General features: G+C 47.9%; 1 protein-coding gene across 4 annotated transcripts in view; it reads right to left on the bottom strand.

Moving 5' to 3' along the window:
- Window positions 1-19871, bottom strand: part of ZDHHC14 (zinc finger DHHC-type palmitoyltransferase 14) — a 335282-nt gene that overhangs the window by 80496 nt on the left and 234915 nt on the right. For 3 of the 4 annotated variants that reach the window (XM_045500149.1, XM_045500145.1, XM_045500146.1), the window contains exons 4-5: window positions 5405-5542; window positions 1918-1966 (exon numbers count right to left, since the gene is read on the bottom strand). In XM_045500149.1, coding sequence (XP_045356105.1) covers window positions 1918-1966; window positions 5405-5542 — 187 coding nt within the window. The remainder of the gene's footprint in view (window positions 1-1917; window positions 1967-5404; window positions 5543-19871) is intronic. The other variant, XM_045500147.1, reaches the window with a different exon arrangement.

Raw genomic sequence — 19871 nt, 5'->3', positions numbered from 1 at the left:
TCCTTCCTTGTGACTCTTTCTGGGGTTGGGAGATGATAAGATCCACGAGCTGGGAGGCCTGTAGGAGGTGCCACGAAGACCCAACAGCACAAACCACACACAAGAGGTGCATGCTGTCTGCTAGAGAGGGGACCGCTGTGCCCAAAGGTGGAACCCAGGAGAGCCACATGGGGCAGGAGGTAGCCTGCAGACCCCAAGGAATGGGGCAGCTGAAATCCCCCAGGTCTCAGGTGGGCTTTTGCCTCCCCTCCCCACCGAGAGGGGTCCCTGTCACTGATACCTCTCATTGTCTGAAATGCTCCACATGCATTCTGCACAGACATCCAGGGGTCAGAATGGTCACGGGTGCCAGGGACAGAGGAGGGGAGGTGGCTCAGGTTGCCACACTCTCAGGGCTTCAGAAAGCGTTCCAGCTGGCAGCCCAGACCTCGGTTCCGGTCTAAGATGCATGTATTAAACTTAACATGACCAGCGTGTTTTCATGATGTAACCAACTTCCTGAAAGACAGATAAGCCTCTTCTTCTGGGAAGAAAAGACAAGGCTTGACTGTAAGATATGCCAAAGCAACAGGCCTTGAAAATAGAAGGGCATGGAGGAGATGATGGTGGAGGGTGTCACCCTGGCAGGACTGGGGACAGGGATGAAGAGAGACATTTCTCATGACCTGTTCTAAGCAGCCACAAACATTGACAATTCCATTCTCAGGACCACCTTTCCTTCTGGATAACTTCTAGCTAACTCTTGCTTCCCAGATCCTTAATAGAAGACAGGACCCAAGCCCCCTTTATATATCTTCCATATGTCGCCTGTCCCCCTTTTAAAGAGATTAGTCGACTATAGGATCTGTACTTGCAACCAACGTTCTATGTTGCCTATGAACACAGAGGCACCAAAAAGGAGATACTTTATATTATGCAAATATCTATAAGACCACATTTGTTGTCAGTTCTATCTTAATAACACTACCCCCACCCACACACCAGTTCCCAGGGACGTGAGCCAGCTTATCTTACTAACTAAATGCTGTACGTGATACATACATCTTCATCAAGTTCTTCATTCATTGTTTAAGAATTCTCTACCACAAGATGAAGATTACTTTTGGGAGTACTGAGAAGTTCAAGTCCAGCTACTTGCTTATGTGAAGAAGAAAGGGAGCTGGGTCCCAGATGGAGCCAGGTCAATGGGTCCAGTGGGCCAGCGCTACAACAATGAATGTGAAACTTAGGGGGATGGGTGAGGCGGGGAGCCCATTTGAGTGCATCATGGGTGAATATTTTTCTTTCAAGAAGTTCAAAATAAGTGTGGTACACGCCCATATATACTGTTTGGCAGGACGGGATTAATCTGAATGGCCCGAGATTGGCCACCTTTAGTCCATTCAAGACTGAGAAAAGGTGTTCTGTTCCCAGAAACAATATAGGTCATCCAGACTGTCTGGAGGGGCGCCCAACGAGATTCCCAGATGGAATCCATATAGAGGGTTAGAGGATTCCCATCTGGTGACTGCGTACCAAGAAGGCAACCCACACACAGGCATCTATAAATACACTGCAGGGACCACCTCCTGATCAAAATGAGGTGGACCGGACCTTGCAGCCCTCCTTCTACCCAAACCAACCTGACTTAACACATATCAATGCAGGTTCCTGGGGTGGGCAAGAATTTACACTTGGCTTTCTAGCTAAAGAGCGCTTTGATTTAAACAGAGCTAAATGAGTCACTTTGGGTTCAAGCATTCAGACACCACAACGCATGCAAGTGAATACGGGGAGTTTTTTGGAGGATTTACAGAATGCAAGAAAGTACGAGTTCCGAGAAGAAAAGCCAGGGCACAGACGATGAGGTAGTTGAGGAGGTCAGTCGAATACTGAACACGTTAGCATTGTGAAAAACAGAACAACCAGGAAGGATATCTCGCAGGACTGTCCTTAAGAGCATTTAGGAATCCTGTTTGTTGTGAACCTGTGGGAAATGAAACCAAAATTTAGTATTCAAATATTCACCTCCAGAAAAACAGCCTTTATGCGGAAAGCTCCCTCATCTACATGAAAATAATAGGTGTCTAAAGATCAATTAAATAATTATATTTTGTTGTGCTACAGCACCAGCATACTGATCGGGGACTGATATTCTACCACAGTTATTCAACCAGAAAATGGCAGATTCATAATTAGACCCGACATCTGCAGGATATTTTTTCAATAAAAGCAGATGGATGCCTGCGTCCTTTCCCATAAATTATAGTTCTGATTACTCCTTTGTTTTCCTCATTTTAATAGGAAAACAGAATACTGTATGCTATTTTTTCCTCTTCTTTTATGAAAGACTGTTTTTCCAAAGTTTGTTAACTTTTGACCTGGGGCATCCTATAAACCAGGCTGCGTACAAAAGACGTCTTTCTCTGCACCCAGAGTAAACAAACTCATAACGTTGTAGTTTATTACTGACTCCTTTAGGCTTGAAGACATTTTAACATGAATTGTGTGTGCAAAAAAAAAAAAATTTCTTTAGGGACTTGAGTAAAGATGTATCTGACAAGAAGCAGTTTTTATTGTACGTGTTGACATCATGGTTTTTAAACATAAATGCCCATGGGGGAGGAAGTCTTGGTGCTCCCATCTTGGAGTGGTGATGCTGGGTCCCTGCTGTGCTGCGTGAAGCCATGTGTTTTGGGGACATCATCTGGCCCGGGGTAGAGATGAGAGGCACAGGGAGGACAGACACTGTGTTATCTCTGCTGCGGCTGCAGGGGGCAGTTAGAGGCAGGGTCCTGGACCCCTCTGCGTGGGAGGGAAGGCTGAGGGTGGGGTGGCTTCAAATTCATCCTTGAGGCCCCATTTCCTCCCTCTGTGCTGTGTTCCCCACAGTCCACTGCCGAGGCACAAGGATGTGCCAAAGAGCAGGAAAATGGAGAAGGAGAGCTTAAGGCTTCTTCTTCTATCTCCACTAGGCCAGTGGGGCAAAGCCAGCACGTGGGCTGGGGCAGATCCTAGAGAAAACACCATCTTGAGGCAAAAGGAAGACACCAAAAGAAATGACTTCTCTTTCCCTACTGACCCCAAACTGGCTTGCTTTTCCAAACCTTCCCTTCTCAACAAGGAAGTCCAGCCATCGGGTTCCCCAGAATCTTTGCTACAACAGGATTCTCCCCCAACCTCCCTTCGGAGCCCCATTACCTGGCAGGGAGAACTCAGGTGACAGTGCTCTGCCTTTGCCAATGTTTTCATAATCTTAGGGGATCATGGGAGTCACGTAAAAATCTGCCCTTCCTTAGAGCATGGAGTGCCAAGCCAAGTTGGGGGCGGGAGGGGTTGTTCAGGGGGATTTGTTGGGGGGTATAGAACAAGGGGAGAGGATAATCTTTATTTGCTTTTGTTCAACACACTTGGGTAATTTGCAAGCAGGTAAATTCTGAACGCTTTTTTTGGTGGAGAGTGGGATTAACAATATATAAAGCATAAACTACAGCAAACTCCATTTTCTCCCATCTAAGTACTAACCAGGCCAGACCCTGCTTAGCTTCCCAGATCAGCACGTTCAGGGTGGTATGGTCGTAGACCAGCAAACTCTATTTGGCTGGATCTGGGGTGAGTAAACCTTTAGGGAAGATGAAAGTGAAATGTACCTCACCCAACTGTGGTGGGTGTACCCAAATGTACACCCCCCGCCCGCCAGGTGGCCAGCTTCACAGTGTGTGTGTGAGTGTGTGTGTTCCCAGAGTTCACGTGTGCAGGTGAGCAAGCGAAAACTGGCCCTTGATACCCAGAATGTAAGGGCAAGGCCATAAATACACTTCAGTAATGCACATATGAAAGCATTCTGAAGTTGCTAAAGGTGATATAAAAACGTCAAGTTTGAATACTATTTTTTTAGGTCATAAATGTGCTGCAACTATCCGCACTTCTCTCTTCTCGAGTTGTGTAAACCACAGTTTCTTGTCTCTGATTCTTTTGCCTATTAATAAGCAGATAGGACCCTGGCTACATTTTTGCCATTTTCAACTCTGAAAATAGAGAGCAAAGGGCCACCGTTAACACCCTTCCCAGGTAGGGTGGAAAAGGCCTCTAATAAACCTTAATTCTCTTCTTGGGATCCCACCCAAGTTATGGCTCTCAAGCATAGATTACAAACTTGTGTCACATTCAGATGAAGGGATTTCAGCCAAAAAGAACGGGACCTACGTTTTAAAATGCCATGAAAACTTAGGAGATTCCATGTAAGGTCCAATCGTGACCGATGTTTCCATGCGAAATTTTCTATGCCCTCCCTACCTTGGGCTGCACCAAACCCAACCCAACGAGCGGCAGGGAATATGCACTTCTAACTTCAGCCTGGGCACATGCCATCTGTGGTATCAGTGCTGCTGCCCGGGGAAGAAAGTGGGCTTGTGTTCAGACAGTGAGGGACACATTGCAGGAGGAAGCTTCGCACTTGCTAATGGATGGCTGTACTTCAGGAACGCGGACCAGAGGCAATGCTGGTCTCTCATGTTGCTAATGGGCACTGTAATGGAAGTTAAAGGCTTAAGTTTATAGTTCAAAGCCAATTAACTTCCTTCTCATCACTCCCTGTTGTTGGAAAGTGGATAACCAAGAGAGCAAAGAAATTCAAAGTCATGACCTTCAGAATGGGAAATAAGAAACGTCATTTGCTTAGGCAAATACACATTAAAATCATTAATATCCCAATCTCAGTTTTAATAATGTTGCTTCCTTCCTTTAATAATGTTGCCAGGGATTTACTAATGTTTAGCAGGTCATTGAAAATCTTTTCAATTGTATATTTTTAATGTGTGTGTGTGTGTGTGTGTGTGTGTGTGTGTGTGTGTGTTAGAAAACCCAGTCTTCAGCCTCAGACATTGTTTTCTAGGGATGGTGACTGTTCTCACTTAAGCCAGTATCATGTTAATGTTAAAAACAAACAAGACTATTTGATGGTTATCATTGCAGCCCATTATCCTTTGTGCAAAATGTGGGAATGATTCTTTCAGGGAATCCCTTAGCCAAAGAGAAAGTGAGGTCACTGAGGTTGCAGCAGGGGCAAGTGTATCAAGGAAAAAGTCTTATAAGTGAAAGACAGCCTGATCTGGGGCGTTCAGGCAGCTGTGGCCGGAAGGATCAGGAATGGGGAGCAGAAGGAACAAGGGAGAGAGGGCAGGGAGAAGGGCAGCCGGGGAGGTCAAGGAGGGTGACAGGGAGGGAGGGGTGACAGGGGTGGAGGAAAGGAGGGGAGGGCAGGGGAGGAGAAAGGGGAGAAACACAAAAGGGGGCAGGCTGGAAGTGAGGAGAGGTCCAGGAAGAGAAAGCCCGAAATGATCAAAGTATTAAATCAAAATTAAATCCGAAAACCAAAGTCAGGCAAATGGTTACATACGTAATCTGATTTCGCCAGCATACTTACGAAGAATGACGTGGGTGATAACGAATGCAAGTATAAAGACTGTCAGAAAAGACAGAGATAAAATAAACATATAAAAAAATCTGTAGTTTCTTTTCCCCACACAGTTGCCTACCCAGGGACAGTGGTGATCAAACCGTTCTGAAATGAGAGGCAGAAAAAAAAAATACGGAAATCAGTTAATAAAATGTCTTTTTACTTGACGGAAACTCTCCCTGCTACCCAATACTCTGACGACGCAGTTGGTCCTTGAATGGTGTGGGGGCACACGGCTGAAAACCCCATCTAACTCTGACCCCCCAGAAACTTAACTGCTAATAGCCCATGGTCTACTGGAAGCCTTAGCGATCACCTACACAGTCGATTAACACATATTTTATATGTTCTATGTACTATATGCTGTATTCGTACAATAAAGTGAGCTAGCGGAAAGAAAATGTCATACAGAAAATCAGAAGGAAAAGAAAATACATTCATGGTGCTGTGCTGTGTTTATGGGGAAATACCCACGTATAAGCAGCCCTACGGAGTTCCAGCCTGTGTTGTTCAAAACCCTACCACACTGTGCATTTCCAAATCCACTGCTCAGAGAAATGCTTAACATGCAGACAGTTGAAGCACAGAATCATTCTTTCAACGGAACTTAGCTGGTTTGAAAGCACAAGGAACATGCATCCTTCTCACGCAACAACTTGAAGAAACAGGCGCTCAAGTTCTCGTGATAATTAGAAAAGGGACGATTTCCCTGTTTTGTACCAGCAGGCTTTTTAGGTTCACAGAACAGTCTTCCCTCCGGATGGCTGTTAAGTGCTGGGCTGGGCAGGGCCTGGGCTCGGCCCCTCGCTCGCGCGCATGTGTGTGCGTGCACATGTGTGTGTCTGTGCGTGGGACCGAGTGAGCACCTCTCTCGTCACATGTTTGCATGCGTGCTTGCGTGTGGGCATGCACGTGTGGTACTGAGTGACACGTCTCTTGTCAGCGGCTGTAAATGGAGGTCCCTGTCCAGGGGGCCTGTCCCAGGACAGAGGGATTGTCTCTTGTTCTCTCCTCCCATGACAACGGTCTCCCAAGGAAATGCCTCCACTCTTTCAATAGTTGCAGGAAAATTGGTATTTTAAAAACCGTGGTCTTCACGCGCACGGTAAGACACCGCGTCTTTCAGTCCACAGTTCTCGGCTAAGTTACCTGTGGAACGGAGATGCTTTCATAGAGTCCTTGTGGGGTTAAGTAATGTCTGGGAAAGCCTTTCTACAAAGAACACAGTGTCTTGTGGTTTGTTAAGAGAAGTCGCATACCTTGATACCTCTGGCCTTGGCCTTGAGCCATTTTAGGAGGAAAATGATCCTGCCCTAATGTACAGGGGAGCCAACGGAGGCCTAGAGAGAGGGAAGGCTGCTCGTGTGGGGCCACACAGCTCAGAGTCAGTAGAGCACCTCAGAACCCGAGGGCACCCCACAAGTGCCCAAGTGCTGGGACTGGGCACTTCCGCACCGTCACCCCCGGTTCCCTACGTACAGACCCGTGTCTTCTCACCTCGGGAATTTTCACACAACGTCTGAAATGAGGTTGTGACTCGTCCTTCCGCCTGCAAGTAATGGCCAAGTGCTTCTCTTTTCTCTACTCCTCGGCTGGTTTTCCATCCAAAGGACTATCCAGAGTGCCCTCCTAACCCACCCTGATCTGACCGCCTGCTGCCAGGGGGGCCAAAAACACCAGGGGGGATGAGTTAGCTTTTTACACGGGGTCTTTCCCAAGCATAACTTCTATTCAGTTTTCATATTTTAAATCCTTATGTGTGTTTTACTAATTAATTAATTTGTTTGTTTATTTTAATGTGGATCCATTTTTTTGAGGGGGGGAGGGGCAGAGAGAGAGGGGGAGACACAGAAGGCAAAGCACAGAATCTGAGCTGTCGGCACAGAGCCCGATGCAGGGCTCAAACCCACAAACCCACACGACCTGAGCCAAAGTCAGACGCTTAACGTTTTAAAAACACACACAGAGAGGCGCACATCAGGTGTGACCGTGTAAGTAAACCGACCAAAGTCAGGCAAGGCGGTGTTGCCTTTCTTTCTGGTCACCTGTCACAAATCACTCATCTTCTATTTTCTGTTTCCTACAAGCTTGCTTCTTGAGAAGGGTGCAAAGACACCTGGGGACAGTGGTGGCAGAGGAGCCCTAAGAGTCATGCTTGTCTGCAAGTGGTGCGAACGACAAACAGCCAGTCTGAGCAGGGGACCCGAAGAGAAATTTCAGACCTCACTGGTCTGGTGACAGCCCGATGGCCTGTCACCAGAGGCTGGCACGTGAGGTAAGTAAGGCCTGGTGCTGGACCACATCATGTGATGACCCGTGTTGCCAAGCCACACAGCTGCAAAAGTGAACTCTTGTGTAAAAACAACCTCAGCTCTCCCAAGTCACTGGTCTATGCGGGCTGTACCGGAGACATCTACACAAAGAAGGGCAAAAAGAGAGAAAAAAAATCTGAACCAGTGAGATTTTCCCAAGACTTTGTGCCATTTCGAGAAGTCTCTTCTTTATCCATGAGCACAGAAAATGGGAGTGAGAATTGGAGGCTTGGGGCCACAGGAGCACATGTTAGGCCAGAATCTCTGACCCCAGCTGCGAAAGCTGATCTCCAAATCCAAAATATGTGGATTCAGCCTCTTCACTCAAGCGAAAGTCGCCTATCAGCACAGAAGACACCAAGGCTTGGGAGGTGTCACTAACACTGTGGACACCCCCGTCAAAGCACAAGGGTCTTGGCCACCCACTGTCGACCGTGGCTGTGGGGGCGGGCGGCTGTTTTGTTTTTCGCTTAGGAAGTTTACTAGCGGCTGAGGGAGGCAGACCCACTGAAGAAGTGAAGACGGTGGATGGTGTACACGAGACCCTTGCTCATGGGGTCTGGGAGGCCTCTTGCAAAACCAGTCATGTCCCAGGAATGGTGTGAACGCCTGGTGGCCTGGCAGTCTTGAGCTGGAAGCAGTTTCCACTTGGAAACCTGTCTTACTGGAAACTTTCTAGGCTAACAAAAATCCCACTGAAATGTAGGCTCCCCGTGAAATTCTTTTATTGAACGTTTTCCACGTCCTTCTTGGTGTGTGTCGAGTACACAGTGGTAAATGAGCCTCCAAGACTCAGTGGGCATCTCTGTCCAATGGCCGCTTGTGCCATGCCATGCCCTCCGCCATGCCCTCCTCCCATCCCCTTGCTCAGTTTCACTCTCTGCCTGACTTCTGGAGGTGGGCTGCACCCTGGGCTCAGCTTGGGCCTCTCCTCTCCTCTGTGGATTCTCTACCACTGTGAATTCTCTTTCTCCCAACGTTCAAATGCCAACCAAAATGGCCATGCACTGCCTTCGACAGGTCCTGTCAGCTCTACCCCCACGTTTATCCAAAATCATCTATTTTTTGTTCGTGTTTGCCAACGCTACTCTAGGCCTTTGATGAGTATTTGTCAAATGACTGAATAAGCCCTCATACCGCCAAAAGGACATCCAAGCCAGCAAGCGTGCTGCCCAATGTCACACAGTTCACGAGTACCAAGGCTGGGAAGAAGCCCTGCTCTATCTGCCTCCAGGATCCTGGCTCCGAAATGCACGCTGCCTTTCTTGAGTATTTTCCCTGCGCCCAGCACCGCGTCAAGTGCTAGGAAGGAAAACACCACCACCACCCCATGGCTTCAAGGGGTTCCTTATCTTATCTGATGGCATGCTTTGTTTTCAGCCTCCAGCTACCCCTCAGACTCTGGGAATGAACTCCTAACAGAGAAAACCCAACTGAATGTCTAACTCAATCTGTTCTCTCACCAATGTTGGCAAGCGCACAGTCTCTCTTTACGGGTCAAGGATAAAAGCAGGACAAGAGGTGTCACCCCAGCCCGCGTGGCTCTGCTCTGAGCGCACTCGCCCTAGCTCAGAGTGGAAGGAGCTCAGCAGGGGCCTGGGGGTGTTCCGAGTGGGGAGGCTTCTGTTACTCAGTTTCCAGGGGAGAAGAGCAGACAAGAGTTGGGGACAGGCTGAGATGGGACAAGAGGAAGTGGCCACAGCTGCGCACGATGTGCTCCCAGGGACCTGGATGAAGCAGTAATTGGCCGAGAGGGAGAACATCTGGAGGAGGAGAGGGGGACCCAGCAGCTGGAAAGCTACTTGCAAGAATCTGCAACATCAGAGACATTTTGAACGACTATCATTAGAGGTCAGCTCGTGGATTTTCCACGTGGAAAAACTAAACGGGTGTCCTATGTACTGGCGGTGGGGTGGGGGGTGCCGTGGGAGATTCTTTAAAAAAAACGCTTTGGACTTTCTGCCACATCCCTTGATTCTGAAGTCCGGACCCGGCCAGAAGGGAGTGGCCTCTACACTGCTACATTTCTGGAGAGTTCCTTTAAAAAGCACTAGGAGCTATTCCCTGGGCTATGCTATGCTGTTGTGGGTCTGTGCTCAGTCTTGCCGCACACAGGAACAGCTTCAGGGGTGGGGAATGGAACACAGGGGCAGGGCAGGGTGCTGATAAGCCTGGAAGGTTCTGTAAAGTAACTGGAGATCCGAGTAGCCAGCGGGGGTGCCCTGCCCACAGCCCTGTTAGCACCACAGCACCCTGTGTGGATCTGTCCTCCCCTCCTTCCCCTGGTGAGCCTTGCGGTAAGAGACAATTTCTGGCCACCCAAATTGCCTGGCAGACACTCAACAAACATGCACCAAGCCAAGGAAGAGATGCCTTTAATCGCTTTTGGTAGGTTTCTGGGTAGTCGCTGCTCCTGGTGGCCAGGAACAGACACTGAAAATGCTGGTCAAGGAGAAGATCGCTGGGGAGCCAACCAGAGGAAAAGGCAGGGTCTGTGAAATTTGAATGAGTTCAGAGAAGGCTGAGGGTTGGAAGCTGTTGACCAGAGGTTAAAAGCGCCCGCTGGATACTTCTTAGTGTCAATCAGCTCATGGCAAGAAGTGGCCTCTACACTAACAGTGGGAGGCAGAGGTGGTTTCATGAAAAGCTCCACAGGATGCCACAGGGGGACCCAGATGCTATGTTTGGGATGCAAGCTGACTTCAAAAAGTCACCTGCCCTGAGATCTAAGTGGGGAAAGAAGGTTCCATTAAAATGGCCAGTGGGGGGGGGGGCGCCTGGGTGGCGCAGTCGGTTAAGCGGCCGACTTCAGCCAGGTCACGATCTCGCGGTCCGTGAGTTCGAGCCCCGCGTCGGGCTCTGGGCTGATGGCTCAGAGCCTGGAGCCTGTTTCCGATTCTGTGTCTCCCTCTCTCTCTGCCCCTCCCCCGTTCATGCTCTGTCTCTCTCTGTCCCCAAAAAATAAATAAACGTTGAAAAAAAAATTAAAAAAAAAAAAAATGGCCAGTGGGGGCACACTTCAGAAAAGTCTTCTTTTGTTAACCCTAAAGTCAAAATAATAATGACAATATTATGATTATGATTATCAATTTTAAACAGAGAGAGCAGGGGAGAGCGGTAGAGGAAGAGAGACAGAATCTCAAGCGGGCTCCACACTCAGCGAGGAGCCCAACGAGGGGCTCAGTCTCACGACCCTGGAACCATGACCAGAGCCGAAATCAAGAGTTGGGACGCTCAACTGATTGAGCCACCCAGGCACCCCAACAATAATATTGTTAATGATGATTAAAGGTACCATTCACTGACTGCCTGCTACATGATTATGTATTTTATTATTTCATTGTCTGTCATCTGTCCTGGACAACAGCCCCAGAGTAGCCCCAGGTGCTATGCCCACACCTTATAGACCAGGGAATCACCACGAAAAGTGAGGGACTACCCATCAGGGGCCACAGATTCTGAGCAGAGACTATGCCTCAACCCCGACCAGAGGAAGATTTGGGGGAGAAATGGAGTATGAAAAAGACCCTTAAAAAAAAAGGAAAATAGAAGCATTAAAATTGTACCAGGACAGAAAAGTCCGCTGAAATATTAAAGAAAAAATATTTGCCAAAGCTGTGTTTGAAGGTTGCCAGAGAAAGGAATACAATGCTTGAAACATTAAGAATTTAAAATCTCCTAAAAGTCAGGCTCTAATATAGGCCCTCAAGAACGGGATCCAGAGATAGAGAAAAATCATACCCTCAGGCCAGGCAGCAGCGGACCCAAAAAGTCTGCATTTTCCAGACAGTGGTCCTGGGCTCTAGGTGGGCCACATCTCAGCTTGGTCAGGAGAAGGGAAATAACAATCCTAACTTCCTTCTCCAGCAGTGTCTCGAGAATCGTGTGAAATAATAGATGTAACTATGCAATTGAAATTAAAAACTTCTCATTTAAATGTTACTACATCTAAAGTAAGTGTTGTTAAAGGTACGGAATGGAAAATTATTTTTCCTTTAAATCTAGCGCTTTTTTTTTTTTTTAACTTCCCCAATTAGACAAATCTTGCCCTATGAGGTATCTTTTGTTTCTTTTTTTTTTTTTTAACTGAGTTGAATCCTCAACAGTTTTTTTTTAAGTTTATTTATTTTTGAGACAGAGAGAGACAGAGCATGAAACGGGGGAGGGGCAGAGAGAGAGGGAGACATAGAATTGGAAGCAGGCTTCAGGCTCCGAGCCATCAGCCCAGAGCCCGACGCGGGGCTCGAACTCACGGACCATGAGATCGTGACCTGAGGTGAAGTCGGACACTTAACTGACTGAGCCACCCAGGCGCCCCTCTTTTGTTTCTCTTTTAAAATGAGGAATGCCGAGGTAGAGCGGCACGTATTGTCACCCGGCCTTTATGGCTCCCATGTGATTCTTAGACACTAAATCATTCATGCTGTTCTAAACTTTTGGTAAGATCCGAGTTAAAATATGTGTGTCCAAGGACTGGTTAGGTTTCTGGAAAGCAGCCTGGCACGCTCACTCCACCTCCTCCTCCTCTCACTTTTATCCACCCTCAGTGAGTCCTTGCAGGGAATTATGTCATCTATTTCTCAGACCACCTGGTAAGGTTGATGCTCTTGTGCCCATTTTACAGATGAGAAGGTGCAGGCGAGAAGTTGGCCTTGGAATCCAGGTGTTCATCTGAACCCTTACCCACCACCTGTTACTGTCTCCTGCTCTGCCGGCTGGGCTGGGTGGGCCTGAGGACCCGACCCCTCCCTCCTAGAGCAGCACACGTGGGCACCTGACCCCCCACCCCCTGCCGATCACAGGAATGGGAATAAGAATGGAACGCTGCCACCCAGGACTGGCACTTGTGTCGGTGAGCCTGATGGCTCTCTCCTGGTTCAGGGCATCCTGAACCATGCAGAGGACTCCTAGCTCATGTCTGGAGAGGCCTATCCTCCATCAGAAGGAAGTACCCCAACCTCTGCAAGGATGACCTCATTCGCAGCCAAGTGAAAATCAGAAGAAGCAGAAACTCCTTGTGAGACATACAGATTTGACACATTCATGGACACTGTGGCGCTTGGGGGTCATTTGGGGCAAAGGGATGTATCAGGGAAGGTTTCCTATCCCCTCCCAACTCCTCTTACCTCCTTTTCTGAAAATGAATCCTATCTGTGATATCATATTAACTACTTCTGCGGCCTTAAAGTTATTAATATATCACTTCTGCACGGGGACTCAGTTTCCTCACATGTAAAAAGTGGAATTCGATAAGCCCCGAGACCCCTTTGAGCTGTAAAATAAAATGCAACACGACTCTGCGTTTTATTAGTATCCGCGTGGATTTTTCCGGTCTTGAGCCCTTGCCAATGTCCTATAAATTAAGAGTCTACAGGGTTTAGCTCCATTTGTCCAAAAATGAAAACTTTTCACGTAAAACCAACGAGGGAATGTAGAGTCGTTGTAATGTTTACAATGCAGGTTAACATAACCTTGGGCAGGGAATCCAAAGCGTCCCTGCCAAGGTCTCACCTGCACCTCCCACCGCTGCTCTGGCTTCACCATTATCTGGCACAGCGCTGAGGAGTTTTTGTGGGCATCAAGGGAGGGGGTTGACAATGGACAGCTAAGGTGCCTTTGGCTCCTCGGATGGCAGATTGTACCCATTTCCATTTCTTTAAGTCGTTATCAGTTTAACTTTGGTTTTTAACATCGGTTTCCAATGCTGGGGGAATTTTCTGCTTCTAGGAGGATGGGAGGGCACGCAGGGGAGAAGCCAGCCTTTGGGGGAGGCTGTGCCGTGAGGAGACCTGCTGGTTAGAGACACAGAGGACAATGAAACTTGGGAAGAGGGGGAAAAAGTTCCTCCCAGAGAAGCAAATAGAAATAGCTGCTAAATAAAGTTGGGGAGAAGGTGGGAGAAGACTTCGTTTTTGAAAGGAGACGTAAGGAAGTTAATAGAAATATGATGACTTTACAAAGTGAATCAGCCCAGGGGCGCCTGGGTGGCTCAGTTGGTTGAGTGTTCGACTCTTGATCTCTGCTTAGGTCACGATCTGGCAGTTGTGACATCGAGTTCCACATCGGGGCTCTGTGCTGGGCACGGAGCCTGCTTGAGATTCTCTTTCTCTCTGATCCTCTCTCTCTCTCAAAAAAAAGTGAATCAGCCCATTATGAGGTAGAGGGAAAGAAATCCTACAATTCCCTAAGTTTTTGGGTCCTGGAGGGGCATCCTAGGAAATGCCAGTCCCAATGCAGGAGAATCCATTTCCTTCCCTGCTCTGGGTGTCCCAGCATCTCTGCCCTCAGAAGACTCAGGAACGATCAGCCCTGCTATTGAGCTCTTTCAGCCTCCTGGAAAGGGCTCTGGATCATTCTGACAAAATAAGTAACGTAAGTTCAAATTTGTACGTCCTCAAGAACACAGTCTTGAGACATCAGTGGTCCCTGCTGTGTCCTGAAAACTCTGAATGAACTGCAGGATAAGCCAGTGCTGGAATGCGCAGGGAGCCTCCTTTCCTGGCATGCCACCCCCCCCAAGCCCAGCCAGGCCCCTCTCAGCCCCGGCCTCACTGTCTATGGGTCTGCAGGGCCGGAAACTCTGTGTGGGGGTTCCCCTGAATTCTCCATGGAATATCAAATGATCTTCTACAAGCCCGTACTATCAACTGACACCCCCCCTAAACCTCCCCGTTCTTCTCTAGAAATTCCAGGCCTTGAAATCAGTATCAACCCCACCTTACATCAGAATGGCTTAACCATTTGAGGACTTTCTGGTCGTCAGTCCTTGTTCACATTCGCAGTGGGAGATAGGCAGCAGGCGAATGAGTGAGGACCGTGAAGGTCGGGGCCACAGAATGGCCAGGGTCCCCTGGCTATTCCATGCTGGGCCTGGGTCAAGAGCCCCTTCTGATATCTAGTCACTGTTTTCCCCAAGTCTTCCACACTCTTGAGTCACATGTTCTTTCATGTTCCATTATAATCATTTTTGAAGCCTTAGTCAATTTATCCCCAAAATGAAGGTTTCAGAATGGAGTCAGCTCATGAGTACGTTACACACGTAAAGCTGACAATTAATTCTAAGCCTCTTCAAAACTTTTTAATTTGACTCTGTATATACACAGTTGGAAACTGGTGTTCCCAATGGGCACGCTTTTCCAAAGTAAACACGCTTCTGTGATCTTGTACGAAAGACTCTGCATCACCTAAGGCACAGAGCTGTGTCAATGAGCAGGACGCAATGACTCGATGGGATGGATGATGATTCCCTTAAAAAGAAAACTCTGATGTGTCCAAAGTAGTAATTAAAAAAAATGATCTGGAATGAAACCTCTTTGCAAAACTTCTGAGACATTTCATTTCTCTGAAGTTGAAACTGTAGACCCAACTTCATTACAAGGAGCGTTACAACAAAGACCAGCACAAGGAAGTGATAAAAAAATACAGACTGTGCTTTATACATTTGAAGGTGCTTTCACATCTCATCTGATAATACAACTGTATTCACACCGTGTCTCATGGCTACGGCTCATACCTGTGTGTTACCAGGTGACATGGACAGATGGGTGTCACAAGGTGATGTGGACAGATGTGAGACAGAAAAGGGGGAGGGGCCAGTGTTCCTCCTCTGATCCTTCTTCAGTCTGTGTGACTGATATTCATATTCATGATATTCATAACTGTCCTCAGTTTCCCATTTCTAAAAGTTGTGCCTTGGCCAGAAGACCCTCGGGTGCCCTCTCTGCCCAGCAACTCTCAGAGGCAGGGGCTCTGGTGGCTCAATCCAGTTCTTTTGGGACAATAGAATAGAAGCAAAGCCAGACTCAGGTGGGCAGAAAAGCTGTCTAAGGCTCAGAAGTCCTCTGTAAAGGTTTCCAAAATTCCCACTCTGCACAGATGTTCAGCCCCCTCAAGTATCTGCTTCTCCAGCGGCTTGCGTGACTGGCATTTCAGGACACGTGTCCGACATTCCACAATCCCTTTGCCCCTCTGGTTCACGGTCTGATGGCCAGTTGCAGACATCCAGGTTTGGGAGGGTACAGTTGGGAGGAGGTAACAAGAGTCATTCCCGTTGAGCACGAGGCAATATCTCAGGGTCACTCATCCCAAGCTCCACCCTGGGGCCTTTACTCTTCTCACTGATACATTCTCCTCAACCGAGCACTTGGCTGCCTTTCCACCTGCCTCCCAGGCATTCCTACCTGTCTCGAAGACACCTCACCTCCATCGGGTCCAAAGCTACATTCTTTACGCTCCCCTATACTCTCTGCTCACTACCTGCCTTGTCTGTGCAAATGGCACCCCAAGCATCTAGTTGCCCATGGTAGAGAATGAGCTCGTTTCTGTCCTTTGTACACATCTCTCATATCCAGCTGGTCAATAGGATTGATAACTGTATTCCTGCTGTCTTTTCTTTTCTTTTTTAAAGTTTGTTTGTTTGTTTATTTATTTATTTTTGAGAAGGAGAGAGACAGAGAGAGAGAGAGAGAGAGTGCGCATGTGCATGCAAACAGGGGAGGGGCACAGAAAGAAGAAGACAATAGGCTCCAGCCTCTGAGCTGACAGCAGAGAGCCTGATGCGGGGCTTGAACCCACGAACCACGAGATCATGACCTGAGCTGAAGTCAGACACTTAACTGACTGAGCCACCCAGGCGCCCCACCTGCTGTCTTTCCTAAGCTTCTGCTCCCTGTCTCTGCAGGCCATTGCAGGGTACACGCCCTTATCAGCTCTTTTGTGAACCACTGTAAAATCTTCCCGGAGTGCCCAGTCAGTGTATCCCCCTCCAGATTGTTGCTAGAAGGACCGCCCAAAGCAAGGAAGATCACATGAGCCCTTTGCTTACATTCCCTGTGCGGCTCCTGCTGCTGGGGCCTCCCTTTCTTTGTTGGGTGTGGCCTCCATGTGACACAGAACTGATGCGTTTCCAAATTGAGCTCCTTGGGTGCTGGCGCTGGGGTGCCCCTCCCGCATCATTCACCTCCTCTTCCCTTTCAACTGGAGTAGATAGACCTCTATTTGTCTGATATATTGAGTTTCCCCCTTATATTCCATCTTCTAAAATGGCCCACTGCTTACAACCACACACACACACCCCCCACACACAGATTTATAATCACTAATAAATGTTCCCTGTAATTATTCCAACCAGTCCCAAGTTCCCAGTATGTGTGGCACTGCGCCGTTATAAAAGGAGAGCGTGTTGAAAGCACACGGGATTCCTAGGTGAGAGGACCTGCCATCCTAATCTTAAATGCCTGTTTTGCAATGTCACCTAGGCAAGTTCGTGGGCCCCAGCGGCTGGGTATGCTGCAAAAGGTTCTGTCCAACTCAAATTCTAAAATCGTATGGCTAAATAAAAATTTCAAGAATGGAAGTCAGTTGTTGTCTACTCTACAGAAAGTTAGGAGGTGCTGGCAGGCTTCAGCAATAGAAACTATAAGTAATTTATAAGAACTGGCCCTCTTATGGACCCAGGTTAGCCGCAGGATATACTGGTGGCCCTGAGACCACAAGTACTACATAAACACCCCTCCCCCCATAAATCCGATCAGCAGACTTCTTAGACGCTAAATATAGTATGTTGTCTTCTAGTTGCTGTTGTTGTTGTTCAGCACAAGCATGCCTAGCACTTGCCTGAGTCACTCTGGTTTAGCCAGTGGATCGTTAATTACTTTTTTTAAACCAAGGCACTCAAAAGAACAGGCCAGAGGTTCTAGCTAATGGTCAGGATTGGCTGCATAATTTGTGGGGCCCCCTGCAAAATCAAAGTATAGGGCATCTTATAAAAAAATGCATAAGAATTTTACGACAGAGATGGCAGAGCATCAAATCAACCTTGGGTCCTGCACACCGACGTAAGCCAGACTTGTTAACTGCCATAGGTTTATGGTCTGGGAAAGTGATTTTCTGATCGAGGCAGATTCATGGCTAGAAATTCTGGTGGATTGTCTGAAAGGATTTACAAAGGGCATCTAAGACCAAAGTACAGCGAGGATGTGGTGACTAACTGTTAGACTTACAGGGGGCTAACATCCCACTCCACGGGGAAAGCCTCTGGCAGGTAGAAAAACCCTCCTGGCTGACACTTGCTGAGCTACCCAGCTCAGATCCAGTGGCTGGGCCGCCGGGGGAGGGTTCCTGCTGCTGCTGAAGAAGGTGTGAGAGGAGTGAGGTGCCTGGGTGGCTCAGTGGGTTCAACATCCGACTCTTGATTTTGGCTCAGGTCAGGAGCTGACAGTTCCCAAGATCAAGCCCCGTGTCGGGCTCTGTGCTGACCGCGTAGAGCCTGCGTGGGATTCTCTCTCTGTGCCCATCCCTGCTTGCGCACATACTCCCTCTCTCAAAAATAAATACGCATTTAAAAAAGAAAAAGCTAAAATCCTTTTAAAAATGAGGTTAACGAGGGAAGCGGGACTAGAGGGACGAAGCAAAGTCTAACATTCCACCCTCTCGTCCACTGATTCCCGTGAATATCAGAAACTCGGGTTTTTGACCCCTATGGCAGTGGTTCCTAAGCTTTTTTTATTCCCAAATGCTTTGAAAATCTGAAGAAAACTGTGCTACCCCCCCACCCCCTGCTTCACACACACAGCAGTTTACATACAGCTTCCTGAAGCCTGTCCTCAGACCCCCCCCGTGGGGGAGGGGCTCGGAACGGCTGACCTGTGGTTTACTTTGCTGAAAATGAAGGAACTAATTTCAAACAACTAATTTTCAGGTTGAGGTGTTCTAAGAAGGCGGGCAGGCAGGTTCCCACCTGCTGACTGGCCGGCTATATGTGCCGTATTACACGCCCTGAAACCCCAATCCGGCTGGAAGCTGGCTCTCCGCTCAGCCTGCACAACCGCACCGCCGCTGAGCGCTCACGCCAAAAGGGAGCTGCTTTACTTACGGGAAAGGGCCCGTGTTTTATTCAGGGTTTTCCAAGCTAAGGGCTGTGAGTAAATAGCGGCTCCTGAAATTAGTTGGTTGTGACGAGCATTCATATTTTTTAAAAAAAGACGAGGAAGAGAAAATAGGCATCTCATGAAACCGTATCTGGGCATTTGTATACACTGTATACATTTGTATACATTGGGCACCAGGGTATATGCATTTCTTACTGTGAGTTGCAGGGAAGAAAAACGTTCTAAGGCAATGACTGCTTTATTCAAATTTGTAGTGGGCACATGACAGGCTCTCAAACACTTTCCCAGTGAATAAATCTATGTACACGTCATATTTGCAAGAGGCCTGAATACATTCTCAGTCATGTCATTGACAGCCTCCTAGAGCTCCATCAGGGTTACCGATTCCCATCACCCTTGTATTTAATTTCTTTTTTTCTTTCTTTCTTTCTTCTTCTTCTTTTTTTTTTTTTTTACCGTTTCTCCTGGAGTCTGAAAATTTTCATTTGTACTGCTGGAACTTTGAGGGTTTGAGGGTGGGGCTGTGAGTTTTATTTAGTTTAGATTGGGGAAAGGAAACTTTTTTGTTCCAGTTGAGAGCACTAACCTAGTCATAGAACCGAAAAAACAATATACTTTTTTTTTTTTTTTTTAAGAGAGAAAGGTAAAGTGGGGAAAGGAAGGTAGAGGAATACGCACTTGGTTTTTTTTCTCTTTCCCTCCCTCCCTTCCTTTGCTCCCTCCACCAGCACATATTAACTGAGCAGCTGCATGCCAGGCACCGTGCTGGTTGCTGAGAATACGGGACGAGAGATACAGACACAGCTCTCACTCCAAATAAGCCCTCAGTGTATCATGACAGCCTGGGCGGGTGAAGCCAGAGCTCAGACAGCCTGGGGGGTGGGGGGTGTCCCTGAGAAACCACTCCAGGGGTCCTCCTGAAAGGTGGGCAGGAGTTAACAGAGGGGACTGTGGCTTGTTCCAGGAATGGAGAACAGGAGAGGGGGGCCGAGCCCGGAGCTGAAGAGGTGGGCAGGGCATACATCTTGCAGACCAGGTTAAGGATTTTGGCCTCTTTCCTATTAACCACCAGCAGGAAAGCACCAATCTGTATATACATTTAATGTTTATTTATTTTTGAGAGAAAGAGACAGAGTGTGAGCAGGGGAGGGGCAGAGAGAGAGAGAAAGAGAGAGAGAGAGAGAGAGACAGAGAATCCGAAGCAGGCTCCAGGCTCTGAGTTGTCAGCACAGC

Source organism: Leopardus geoffroyi, chromosome B2, assembly GCF_018350155.1.
Source record: "Leopardus geoffroyi isolate Oge1 chromosome B2, O.geoffroyi_Oge1_pat1.0, whole genome shotgun sequence".
Classification (NCBI taxonomy): Eukaryota; Metazoa; Chordata; class Mammalia; order Carnivora; family Felidae; genus Leopardus; species Leopardus geoffroyi.
The sequence above is the reverse complement of the archived record's forward strand: the minus strand, read 5'-3'. Positions and strand labels throughout refer to the sequence as shown.